Source organism: Mastigoproctus giganteus, chromosome 10 (assembly GCF_048544385.1).
Source record: "Mastigoproctus giganteus isolate SK-2022 chromosome 10, ASM4854438v1, whole genome shotgun sequence".
NCBI classification, from domain to species: domain Eukaryota; kingdom Metazoa; phylum Arthropoda; class Arachnida; order Uropygi; family Thelyphonidae; genus Mastigoproctus; species Mastigoproctus giganteus.
In genome coordinates, this window is record NC_143584.1 from 204,453,142 (window position 1) to 204,467,156 (window position 14,015).

Here is a 14,015-nt window from a genome sequence, read left to right on the forward strand (position 1 = left end):
AAGTTAAAAACAATATTTTATTCTTTCTTTTAGTATTTAGATTTAAAATTCGCTACAGAATTTAGCTGCATATTTTAAAGTAATAAATTTAAAAAAATGAACATACTTTGAAGTTGTTTGTCATTATTAAAATTTTGTAACACGTTCAAATGATTTTAAGATCGAGTGCAAGACAACCAATCTACAGTAAATGGCTTACAAATTGTGGGCCGAGCACTCTACAGCCCTAAAGCACTTCAAAACTCTGCGTTAAGCTACCATGAACAAAATACTTGCACAATGGCGTACATGGTAGGAAGAGACATGTATATTGATGGCTTTAACGTACTTAAATGATTGTCACTTATCACTTAAAAAAAAAAAGAGGGCCAGAAAAAAAAGGTGAAAGGACGGACGAAGAGGACAAAGAAGAAAGAAAGTTAGTACTTTATCTTGAGGACTCGTGCCTGCGTTGTATGCATGACTGGCGATGATAGAGTATTACTTTCTTCCAGGCGAATAATTCTCTAACGAATCCACCAGGCGGAGCATATCCATTTACTTGTAACTGTGAGTGTAACTCGTAAATCTTCTTTACAACTGCAAAGGACGTAAGAGTCGCTGGCAACAATTACTAATGCTTGTTCATTTTCTCTCAGTGCATTAGTGCAATGTGTGTTGATGTGTTAACATTGGTCTGCATATAAATCAACACTGGACACAGAAAGGTAATTCGCCCTCACAGCGCGCCTATATAACCACTGACCATACAGCTACCAAAGCCATATTTGAGGATTTATGGCCTAACTTTAGTGAGAAAGTTAATTTCCAGATGCCATCAATGTTCAACGATACCTGTATACACACACACGATTATTAAATTTGAATTGGGTATTTTCCTTCTTTAATGAGCAAACTTCTATTGGAGCCGAGCGCAAATTAATTTCGTTAATTAGATTATACTTTTTTTTTTTGTTTGTGCATTTTTGATGGAAAGGATGCATCAATTTATAATTCAAATGCCCTAAAATCCCACAGTGTTCCCCTCTTTCGCGATTTTAATTGAATATTTAAAGATTTTCGTGCGCTTCATTGAATCCCAAGGAAGAAGTGCGTTTTTATGTGGCTACCTACACCAACAGCTTGTTTATGGAGTAATTAATGTTTTCAATTATCCATCTTGCATAAGCGTTATTCTTTCAAGTGAAAATAAAAACAGCAAGGGAAGGTCAAAGGAATATTAACAGACAAGGTCGCACTTACCACGGTTTTTCCATCATAACTGAAACGAAGGGCGGAGTTATCTGGATATTTGATCTCAGCAAGGTGCCCCATCCTGTCGTAATTAAATATTTCTGCTAACGGGCCCTGTTGCCAACCAGACAATCTTCCAAGGCGATCGTACATAACGTTCAGGGGAAGGCGAGTCTCTGTTGGAAGCCACTGAATGGGTCTGCTGAAACTGTCGTACTGGACTACGAGAAATGGTCGTCTGGAACTGTTGTACAGAATTTCTCTAGCCGCCACCCAATCGTACTCCATCGTCAGATATTGTACATCGTTCACCTATAGGAAAATAATCACCTGTAAGTCAAAATGCATCTTAAAAACAATCAGGGGTCACTGCCATAAAAATTGAATATAATTGAATAAATTATATTCAGTTTTTTCTCAGTTAGTTTTCTTAAATTTATTTATCTACTTAAAATAGTTTTCTTCTTCTCTGTGTGCCATCTCCTAACGGAGGTCGGCAACCACCACGGCAAATGTCTCTGTTTCTGGTAGCTCTGAACAGCTGTTTGGTGTTCAGTCTTGTCCAATTCTTAATGTTTTCACGCCACGATGTACGTCTTCTCCCAGGCTTTCTTCTTCCTTCCATTCTACTCTCAATGGTAGCCGTGGAACTGCATGTTTGTTGTTCCTCATCTGGGTGTCCAAGATATGCCGTTTCTCTTTTCTTTATATCCTTTAGCAATTCCTGAGTTTTTCCGATTCTCTGCAAGACACTCTTTCTGTCCATGGTATCTTTAGCATTCTTCTGTATGTCCACATTTCAAATGCTTTTAGTTTTTTTCGAGGTGTTAGTTTTCAGTGTCCATGTCTCGGCAGCATACAAAAAAAAACTGACCAAAAGTAACGTCTCATCATCCGAATTCTAAGTTGGAGATCAAGGTTTCCATTGCACAATGCAGGTCTCATTTTAAGAAAATACTGCCTGTCCATCCTTGCTTTAATTTCCATATCCGGTTCGTTTTTGTCATTGATCCAACAGCCATATTTAATTTTGTAAACTCTCTCTCTATCATAATTTTAAAATCATTTTAAAATTTATCATACTTTTAATATTAATTTTTAAATAAGTATAACTTGTTAATTTATTTTGTTAAATACATCACATATATTTAAAAAATATATTCTTAATAAAAATGATCATTGGCTAGTCTAGTCTAGTAAATCGGCGTTTTCCAAACCTTTGCCCTTTAAATCTCCATAAATAATTTGGCCTCCCGCTGTGGGCGCCACTAAATAATTGTTCTTTCCCCCAGAGTAAGAATAGTTATTTAGTTGCTAAGAACAATTATTTAGTCCCTAAATTGCTTCCCTCGTACTATGGGGTGTGCATCACAGTTTGGGAAGCGCCTTAGCAAATCATTGACCACACGCAGAGCCATCATTTGTTTAAATATTTATGGCAGAGCTGTACTTACCACAAGAACTCGTTCTACAGCTGATATACTTCTCTCCACTCGGCTTCTTTCTTTGCGACTATATTTGACACCATAGTGCCACTCTACAACGGTTGTGGGTTCGACTCCTTGATAGGTGGTCTGCTTTACGGGCAGAGGAAACATACCGGCCTGCACTGGCAGCATTTCCTGTAGTACGTAATGAGGAGCAGGTTCCCAGACTACTCCTTGCCTCCAAGGTGTTTCGATCTCTATGGCGCCATCTTGATGGAGTGTGGCTTCAATGGGAATTCCACCTGAAAATATCCACTGTTAATGCAGATGCTTTTCACCTACTATTCTGAATTCTTAATATAGTTAATATTATATACACTGCTATGCCACTTTATTAGGACCATAAAGGTTTAGGCTATATGAAAGGTTAATAAACCCTAGAGCCCCACTAGAGTCCATGATTTATAACCAGTTGTGATTTTTAAACAATTCGTGATTAATATTGCCTTTCCGAATTGTGAAACTTCGCATGAATAAAGGCGCAATAATTGTAACATGACCGATGCCCAAATCAGCTTACCGGCAAAGAAATCGGTGCATGTTTAGCAGGGACTACAGCAGACAGGACAGCTACACTGTATGAAGGAGGCTACTGGAGGAGAGGAGGAGGTGTAAGGATGTCGGGCGTGTTTTTGTGTCATACTTTTGGTTCCCTGATTCCACTGGAGGATACTGTGAACGACATAACAATTACACCCAGCAATGGTGCATGTTTACCTCTATAAGAAAGGGGAGCTACTTTGAAGATGACAATGCAACCATCCATTGCCTCAAATGTATGAAGGAGTGGCTGAACATCAGTATTAGTAATGGCAAATGATGCAAGAAAACAAGCTTACAAAGTATCAGCCAAAAAAAAACTACCCACCTCACCCGTCTATCCCCTTCAAGAATTTGTCTAGAATTTGTCTTTATTAAAACTACCCACTTCCTCCGCAACAGATGGAAGTTTGTTCCAATAATCAATTACCCGTTGGTTGAAAGCAAACTTCCACACGTTTATTCTACAACCATCCTTCCTCAATTTGAATGTATGCCACCTCATGCGTGTAGTCTCAGCAAGAGCAAGAATGCCATCAACATGCTGAGGTGCTGAGTTTACTCAAATCCATTCAAGGTCTTAAACACCTCAATCATATATCCTCGCAGATGTCTAGTCTTCAGTTACAAGAGTAACAAGAGTATATTTATAGATTCTGCACTAGCCAGCCTAATCCCTAGATTTCAATTCCATTGAGCACCTGTGGGACGAGCTGGAAAGGCATGTTCGTCAGTACATTCCTTTGCCCACTCATTCCAGGAATAGGAGAGTTTTGTTACATGAATGGCCCAATATTCTTCGTGTCACTTTTGAACAAAATGTTCAGCCCATGCCACGTTGCAGTCTGACACGTGCTATCAACCCCCTTCTCAATTTCTATAGAAAGGCCAAGATAGGTGAGGTTTCGCAGAAGGAAAGAAAAAAACAGAATGGTTATTCAGAAAACCAAAACATTTCTCAAATAATATATGGTTCTTCGCTATCTCCTTCACCCAATCAGGCTGAGAGTATATGACGTCACAACCGACTTTTCCCGATAGAATACGAGTCCCTCTTACCGTTCTTTTGCCAAATTACTTCAGTAACTGAGTTCGAGTTTATCGATCCTCAGCAACTTAATTATTCTGTCTCTTCAGTGAAACGAAAACAAAAATGATTGGAGAAGAGCCAGTGAAAGTGGAAACCCCCTTTTTTTTCTCTAATGAAAATATGTTTCCTGTTGAAGAATTGTTTAACAAACAAACTGATCGAGTCCGTGCTCACAGCTTTCAGAAAGCTGCTCAGGTAACCCACAGAATGGAAAAAGGTGGTCCCCATCATGCATTCAAAGTTTTACAAGTGTGAGATCGTGCTAACAAGACGTTCTACCAGTACAAAAGAACAATCTGTTCAGTAAAATCATTGCTGTTTGTCTTTGCGATACTACCATTCTTTAGAGAAGCTTACAGTAATTATCTTTTTTCCTATTTGCGTATCTTCCATTTAGAATATTTGGAAAGTGTGCACAGCGCCCATCCCCCCAAAGAAAAAAAAAAGGAAGGAAGAAAGAAAAAGTGACTACACACGTCGCATTTCTTCAGAATGTCCCTCATTGGCGCATCTGTTTCGAGACCGAGGCAGCAGTAGAAGAAGAAGAAGTTGAAATAAAAAGAGAAAAGCATTCTTTTGCAGTTCATTATCTCGGCTAGTTTCTTAGCATTTTTGCCCACGTCAAAGAAACGAAGCTATTTGCTGACACGACATTCATTAAATACATTTTTGTTAGGTGTTGCTAATGAGATGTTTAGCAACTTCCAAGTCAGTCAGAAACAGAAGGAAAAAAAAAATTCCTGGCCATATTTGCAGATATTCAACGGTGCATATCCAACGTTGCTCTTCTAATATGGAAAGACGGTAACAGCAAAAATGAAAAGAAAAGAAAAGAAAGGTACTATTGAAGGAAGGTACCATCTTATTAATCGTTTCTTTGTTTATGAGAAAAAAAAAGGAAAAAAATGCTAACGATGTCACCTCCTACCGGCGAATACCTTTCATCTTTTATTGTGGTGCACTTTGTTTGTAGCTAACCAGTAGGTGTGTTTTACTTTAATTGTAATTAAATTGCGATGATTTACAGACAGAATATACTGACGCCCTCGTGGCCTTAATTGCCTTGGCGCAAAATCATAAGCAATCGGCAACTAAAAGGGTTTTCTTATGGAGAAATCCACAATTGGAAACAAAGCTAAAAGTTTACAAAGGAGATTTTAAACAAGAGACTCTGAGCCTTGTGTTTTGTGAAGAAATCTGGACTCTTCGTAGAATCACCGTCTTTGTCACAACGTGGCTGAGTTAATCAGTTTCGGGCGAGGATAGCGTGGTTTTTTCTCCCGGAAACTCGAGTTTTTCTTCCAGCACACTGGCAAATCAACCACAGAACACGCAATTTACAGATATATTATACACTCATTGATCACTGAATTCTGTCCATCCCATCCCTAATGGACTATGGTGTATAGCTCGCAGTATAAATTATCGAACAGGAGTTTCAGAAGGACATGACTGTGAGAACTCGTGTCTCGGGTGCTTCTACATCGGAAATGGCATGTCTTGTCGGTTGCTCACGTCCCACTGTGTTTAAGGTGTACAAAGAATGGTGTCGAACTGGCGAAACCGCCTCCCGCCGACAGAACTGTAAAGGATTACGCAAGGTGGGTGTTCGTGCTAAGCGAAGGATGCAGCACGTTGTACAGGTCACTGTGCGACAGTTGTCATCGCAATACAATATGGAGAATGCAAAAACAGTATCTCAAATGAAGATGCACCACACACTCAGACGTATGGGGATTCCACAGCAGACGTCCCAAGAGATGCCCTCTCTTTACCACTGATCATTGTCGACGGCGAATGGTGTGGTGTTAATAACATGCTGGTCGGATGAGTCCAAACACCTGGTGCAACACGCTGATGGATGACTTTCAGCCTTACCGGAACTTGTAGTTCCTATTCGTATATTGAAGTGTGTGCTGCCTGACCGATTTGCATGCTGTGCAGGCTGAAAAAAACTGGAATAATTCACGGGGAAACCCTATTCTGAGATTGGCTAACTAAAGCCCCGATTGAAGAGACCTTTTGAAATTCTTCCAGTGACAGACAGTATTAGGACCAGGACCTCTCCAAACGAGTGAGAGATGACGATGTATCATGCCGACTATGATCTCACGGAGGAAAAGTTTGGTGGGTAGTGCAGTGGGAAGAGATTTATTTACGCTCTACATACCAATGATTTGCAATCTTTTGTTAGTTGAGTCACACTTGAAAATAAAAGATGCTATATTCGCGTCATACCGTAAAGAGTGGTTGCCATTGAACTAAATTGAGATTTTCCTAATATAGTAGCACAAGGTGTGGAGACACACAGTTTGGGAAACTCTGTAGTCTACTCTATCAATGATTCAGTGGTCAATAGGTACTGCGCCTGGACGTTTCTCTCTCTCTGTAGATTTTCATGTTTTTAGCCAACATTTACGTATTTCCAGGAGGTATTTTGGACTTAGTGTTGTAACGCTTTGAAGATTATCGTGCTTCATCGTTACGAAGATGCATAGAAGAATAATCGACATTTGTGGTATCTTTATCTTGTTCCATCACCTAGTTTATATTTTTATCACTGTGTTTATGTTTTATAAATGGAAAATGAAGTTTACTGTGTGTTTTTTTTCATAGACCTTAGTTTTGTTTTTCTCTTATGTCCTATGGACATTAGTCTGGCTAACCGCGGTTTACCAAACGCTGCCCTCTTCAGGGACATATCCCCTGCGATTGAAGAGAGATTACTGTATTTCTTATTGTCATGAAAAAATGATATTCGTACCTGCTTGCATCGGTGATTAGAAGTTATTTTTATAGTGTACACTGAAAGATTAGAAGTTAAAAAAACATAAGAGTCCGTATATTTATAATGAATTAAATATTGTCAAACAGATCATTCCAAATGGAATGGCCTGCATGATTTATATTCCACTTTTCCTTAGCTGGACAGTTATTTTAAACCTTCCAATAGTAACATTTAATTTATTGATTCTTGTCCAAAGGGCATTACCTTTCTAGTCCCTTGCCAAAACTATTGGCCACAATTCCAGTCCATTCTTACTTTCACTTCCTTTATGTCTTGATGATTGTGTTGCATCTTCAAAGATAAAGCTTATCTACTAGCATCGTACATTTCCTCTAACTCCTATACAGACAATCTTAATAAATCTCCTCTTACTATAAAGAAACAATAACAGCCAATATCCAAGTCGTGATGGTATGTCTCCAGTTATCCTTAAAAAGTCTTTTTTTTAATCATAGAGACACAACCCATTTCGAATTCATACCAGAAGCAGGAAATGGGATAAACATTATAGTTTCAAAGCTAAAAAAAAAGGCTAATTTGTTAATGAGAGACAGTAGACAAAAATATATTCAAGCAAAATTTATTATATCCTTAAATCTTGAATATTTAAAGAGCTCTGAAGAAAAGCCCTCGTGAGTAGCACAGTTGGTACAATCACCGTCCTCCTCCATACAGGTGGAGAAGACTTGAATTCGAATCCCATCAACGATGCGATGAATTTTTGTGTCCTTTTTTCACAACATGGCTGAGTTAGTCGGTCTCAGGCGAGGGTAGCGTGGTTTTTTCTCCCAGAAAATAGAGCTTTTTGTCCAGCAAACCGACAGAAAACGTTGTTGTAGTAGGGTTTTAGGAGCATCAGCGACTAAGGCCATGTTGCTCCGTGTATATTGTCTGTAAATTGTTCTGAAGTCGATTTTCTGTTTGCTGGACGAAAAACGCGAGTTTCCGGAAGCAAAAAAACATGCTACCCTCGCCTGAGACCGACTAACTCAGCCACGTGGTTGAAAAAGGCCCATAAAAATTCCTCTCATCATTGACGGGACTCGAACTGAGGTCTTTTGCATTCAGTGTAGGGGGGACGGCGATACTACCAACCGTGCTACCCACGAGGGCATTATCAACTGGAACGGTCGGTTTCTACCTGATACCTGTAAGGGCGCTGAGATTGTTTTTGTGTCACAACGGTAGTTCCTGGAAGTTGTTATCTTCTTCTATGTAATCTAAGGGAATAACATCATTACAGAACCCATTTTATTTACCAGATGCCCTCGCGGGGAGCAGGTGGTTATAATCATTGTCTGCCCACACCTGATGGAAAAGACTTGAATTGGAAATCCCATCAATGACGCGAGAAACATTTATGAGCTTTTTGACAACGTGACTGGGATAGTCGGACTCAGGCGAGGTTTGCATAGTTTTTTCTCCCGGAAACGCAGGTTTTTCGGCCAGCAAATCGAGAGAAAAATACAGACAATTACAGATATACTAACACTTGCATAGCTTTAGTTGCCTTGGCATCTAACACATACACATAATCTAACCTAACTTATCAGAAGTAGTACCCTGCGATTTCTTCACTTTAGTGAAGGAAAACACAACTGTTGAAAGATCGTTTGAAATATTCTTACGAAGCTCAAGCTTCTGATGCTGCTGCCACGAAAATGCCAAACAAGGTGGCATGAAAATGGCGTCCTGGATTGGTTTTAACAAGTGAGCAGTCGCAGCCAAAAATAGATTGTTGGTTTTATTTGTTTGTTAGTTAGATGTTTAAAGGTACGCACATTTACTCCTCTTTTGGGGGAGGAGGACAAACTAGTTTTTTGTTCCATGTTATATTTCTTTGAGCAGAAGTTAACTTTGTGCAGATCTCAAATCAACCTGACCATGGAATTCCCTTCCCATATCTGGGAAGATACTTTTGAAACCTCCATAAATATCGACGATTCTATCCAAACTAGAGCAAACAGATTAAAGCTCCCTTTCTCATAATCTTAATCCACTCTCAGTCACACATTCCGTTTCTGCTGCAGTCCTTTTCTAGATATATATTTCCACGAACGTTGCTCTCCCGAATTGTCATCTGTAAATCCATCTCTTTCTCAATTTAAGCTCTGAATACACAGAATTTTTTCCTGTTCATTTAATCAAACGAAACTAATAGTAGGTTACGATTGGTAAGTAGGGAGTTGTTTGAGTATCAAAATCTTAACAAAAAATAGTAATAATAATTACTTTAAAAGTTCATTATTGTCCCATTTTGATGTCGATGCGTGTCAGTTATAGTTGGGATATTAAGTTGAACGGAGAAGAATTCTTTGACTAAAAACATTAACTTCAGATATTGTTCAACTCCTTGGCAAGCTTCAAGGATGATTTTGGTCGGGACGGAGCACTATTATGCCTGACTTGACGGAAAAGTCTCTAGAGACAGTTCCTATCAGAAAGATCGTCTCCAAGGGATCGGCTGATGCCTCCCCTAAGGACCCAAAGTCATTTCTATCTGTTCCATTGTCATTCTCATCCAATGCATTACAAAGAGCCATGAGATGTCGTTTCTTCTTTTTCTTGGCTGTCCGCGATACGACTCCTTTCTCTGTATTACACCCAAGAAGCACTTCGCTTCTAGTTTGCCATACCAGCTTCAGTCTACTATCATTTTTACCTTTGTAACTTATCACCAATTCGAAAAGTTAAATGTACTCATTAATTTATTGCTAGATGTTCAGATACGTTAAAGATTTTTTGCTTGTTTGGTTGCCTGGTAATAAATATCGATCTAGTGTGGGAACGATTTTATAATCCTTCGACAGAGTGGTTTAAATTGAGAAATCTTTCATCACAAACGGATATGTCTTATTAAGTACCCAACGAGCTATAATGCATAAACTTGAAGAACTCGATAAAGAAAAAGGATTCCATTACTGCTGCTCATATCGCACCTTTATTGGTTCTAATGGAATTAGCATTTTGGATCATGTTTTCTTCAGTAATGAAAACTGGCAGCATTTGAATGGTTACGTCCAGAGTAAAATGACCATGGAGTACAATCTCCTTGTTTTTTCATGAAATACATTTACATTGTGGTAATCTATGCAGTGCATTACATTTTAGGCTCCTTAGCAAATAGTAATAATTCGTGATTGATAAAAAAAAAAAAAAAAAGCAACGACTTTGTTGTGCCAACCGAGAACATTTCGTTTCTGCGCATCCGCCACATTTCCCATTCATTCCTCCAATCAGTGCACGGCAACGCACATACGAGGTTTGACAATAAAGTTCTCGGACTGGTGCTGTTGCGGTCATGTTCGATGAGTGTGAAAATAAACGGAAGTGGTATGTTGTGGTTCAAACCTCTTCCAACAAATGATGTTACAGAGATTGTCCAGTAGGCTGACAGGTTGCAAGTAACAACCAGTTTCATTAGTAGCGTTGACGTCCTGTGTCACGATTTTGCAATGGAGCAACGAACGAATATCAAATTTTGCTTTAAACTGGGAAAATCTGCAACAGAAATGTTGCAGATTTTGAATGGTATAAAGAGTCCAAAAACTGAGGATGTTCGCGATGACCCAAGAAGTGGGCGTTCGTCAACCTCTCGATATGAGGACAGAGTTGGAAAAGTTCGGGAAATTGGCGAGAGATTGTCGTTTGACCCTCAGAATGGTGGCTGGATATGAATAAGGAGTCGATTCGTCAAATTCTGCATGAAGGTTCGGGGAAAAGGAAGGTCTGCTCAAAATTTGTCCCGCCCAACTTCACGGTTGAGCGGAAGCAACGAAGAGTGTCACCACACAAAGACTTCATCCAGATTTGTCAAACAGTCCTAATTTCTTCGACTATATTATCATTGGAGTGTTGTGTTCAGTACAACTCAGAGACAAAGCGCCAGAGCATGGAGCGGACTTCAAAATCATCACCAAGGCCCAAAAGAAAGGTTTCGTTTACAGAAGTCCAGGATCAAGACGATGCTAATTATGTTTTTCGACAAACAGGGTGTGGTTCACAGGGAATTTGTACCTGAAGTGGAGATAGTCAATGCTGCGTTCTACGTGTGGTGCTTCAAAGACTATTGAAGCGTATTAGGTCGCAATTTCGGGAGGAAGATAGCTGGTTAATATTGCACGATAATGCCCCCGCCTATTCCGCACTACTATGAAGACCTGACGAAACATGGCATTGCACAGATCACCCATGCATCCCTGTCTCCCGATCTAGAACCAGCGGACTTCCTCTTTCCCAAGGCAAAAACTCCTCAAAGGAAAGAGATTTCAGGATGTTGAGAACATAAAGAAAAACGCAAGCTCCGAAATGAACATCATATCTTTGGACGCCTTCGTTGACTCTTTTCAGAAACTTTTAGAACGGTGTAATAAGTGCATTCAATCAGGTGGTGATTACTTTAAATAAAACCATTTTTGAGCTCCTTCAGTTTGTGTTCTTTGTGTTGCACCCATCCGGGAATTTGATTGCCACACCTCGTAATATCTAGTGCTTCAGTTACAATGTACGGTATATGGATAGCCTGTGATATGCAAAAAAAAAAAAAAAAAAAGAAATAATAAGTGTTGGATTTCTCTTGGTCCAATTTTAATAAAATTGGGCTGGCTTGACAACTCTTTCTATAAGAGCCAAATATAAAGTTTCGTAAAAACCCATCCATTTGGAGTCGAGTTATTACATGCGGGCTAACGAAACGATAGAATAAAGACAATAAGCGCTTTACGCATGTGCTAACTGGACTAAAAATTGGAGGGCCTCTTCATGACCGAGTGATTAGACCTCTCTTCTTCGAGAACACAGTTGATAAACTTATACCAGGATTTAATACACGTTTATTGGGTTACTTGACAATGACGAATTGGTTTCAACCAGACAGAGCGAATTTTCACACATCTAAGGAAACAGTGGCAATGACAAGAGACTTTTTTTTTTGCAATTATCTAAAAAAATGTGGTCCCAAAGATTTCCAGATTTAACGTCACTGGATTATTATTTGTAGGGCCTCTTGAAAGGCAAAGCATATAAAAAGAATCCCCAGACATTGGTATAATTGAAAGCCAGTAGACTATCAAACATTACAAAAAGTTGAATCTCGTATTTTAGCCATGGAGTGTACATAAGAATCAATATATAGTACAGTGGAAAGGGATTTATTGATGATTCCTACTCAAATTCTTACATTCATAAGAACTTGGAACTTGTTTAATGACCAAAGTAAATGTTTTATCTTTAATATAACTTTCTGTGAACTGTAACTGGCCTTGGCTAATAAAAGGTTGAAAACCCCTTATGTTAATGTGATGGGTGAGTGTATACAGAAAACAACCCTTAGGGAATGGCGTGAGTGATGACTGCTATCATTTGAAATTAATATATGCGCAATGCTAATGACAGGTCTCTTCGGGTGAAAAATTGAACGGTGTACGATGTACGTATTGTAAGTTCAGCGCAGGATATCCTGTTATTAAAGTTCACTTAGAATAAAGGAACAGATAATCAGTTATTATACGACTTAGGCTTACTAAGTGGGCCACCCCACGAAAGATAGGTGGGAAAAGTTGTGATTAATTAGTTGAAGTTTCTCAGAGATAAACGAAAACTTTTAATAGGCAAAAAGAATGCGCGTGTCCTTAATTATTTAATTCAACAAATACTCTTTGGAAAGTGAGAACCCCCCATCTACACCCATGGACCGCACTTACTTGGATTTACTGAAATAAAATACGGGAGAAATGACATGGGAACATGAGAAGATGCATCGCTGAGGAGAGCATCTTCTTGTCTGGGAGAGAAATCTAGGGACCAGCACGTGCCAAAGCGAACAGACGGACGGCTTATGATTGAGTACCTTGGTCGTTTAGCATGTATATGGATGCACGCATTACCTCATGTTGATGGACTGAAAACAGGGAGTGACTACGCGAAAAGCTTACTATATGAAAATGATGCGGTGTTTTCGAAAGGACACGGAGATGATATGTAGAATGCACGGGCCAAGTGCAAAGCAGGAAGTCAAGAGTGAAGACTGATAAAGCAGCTTATAGTGCTCTATAGACACTGATGGACTTGAAATGCAAAATTTTACCGATGCATGGTAAAAAAAAAACTCGACAGGGAAGAGGTATTTCTTTCGAAAAGAATATAAGAGATAGATGGTAGAACGAAGCAGCGAGATTGATCCGCTGATGAATGCTGAGAGGTGTCTTACAAGTTCTCCAAAACAGACTTATGCTGCCAGCGAGCAGTTTTGTCCATATTTAGACTCGAGCATAAAAAAAAGGAGTGAAATAAAATAGTAGAAATCCCTCAAAGTGATCTCTTGCTCCCCGGTCTTGTATAACTGCTTAACTTTATTATTCATCATTCGCTGGATTTATAATTAGTTTAGCATTTTATGAGTGTAAGGGTTTTTCGTTGGAGACATCGATTGATCATTAATGGATGAAAGAGCTTAGAGAATATTCGGCCGTCTGTAACTTTGCGATCGTTGGATTATTTAGAGAGGAAGCGGACAGAGAATTACAACTTAAGTATCCATTTTTTGTAAATAAAAATAACAGTTTTCAACTAAGGTGATGTTCTTGTGCTCTCTCTGCCTTGTGATCTGCTCTGTCCTTATGTGGTCGTTCCGCAGTACAAACAAAAAATATTTTTTTAAATTTTAATAAAGAAAAGTCTGTATATTGTTTATAAATTGCATGTGTTCTGCAGTTGAGTTTCTGTTTTTGCTGGATGAAAAACCCGAGTTTCCGGGTAAAAAAACATGGTACCTTCGTCTGAAACCGACTAACTCAGAGACGTTAATGAAAAGGCCCATATAAAGATTCCTCTCGTCATGGACGGGACTCGGCCTTTTCCACGCGCTGTGGGGAGGACG

The 14,015-nt window shown here is 39.1% G+C and overlaps 1 protein-coding gene across 3 annotated transcripts in view; it reads right to left on the bottom strand.

Annotated features, from left to right (window-relative positions):
• The window catches only part of LOC150079799 (teneurin-a-like), a 351,321-nt gene that overhangs the window by 13,194 nt on the left and 324,112 nt on the right, over nt 1-14,015 (bottom strand). For all 3 annotated transcript variants that reach the window (XM_090383375.1, XM_090383374.1, XM_090383373.1), the window contains 2 exons: nt 2,688-2,962; nt 1,243-1,545 (listed from right to left, as the gene is read on the bottom strand). In XM_090383375.1, coding sequence (XP_090239501.1) covers nt 1,243-1,545; nt 2,688-2,962 — 578 coding nt within the window. The remainder of the gene's footprint in view (nt 1-1,242; nt 1,546-2,687; nt 2,963-14,015) is intronic.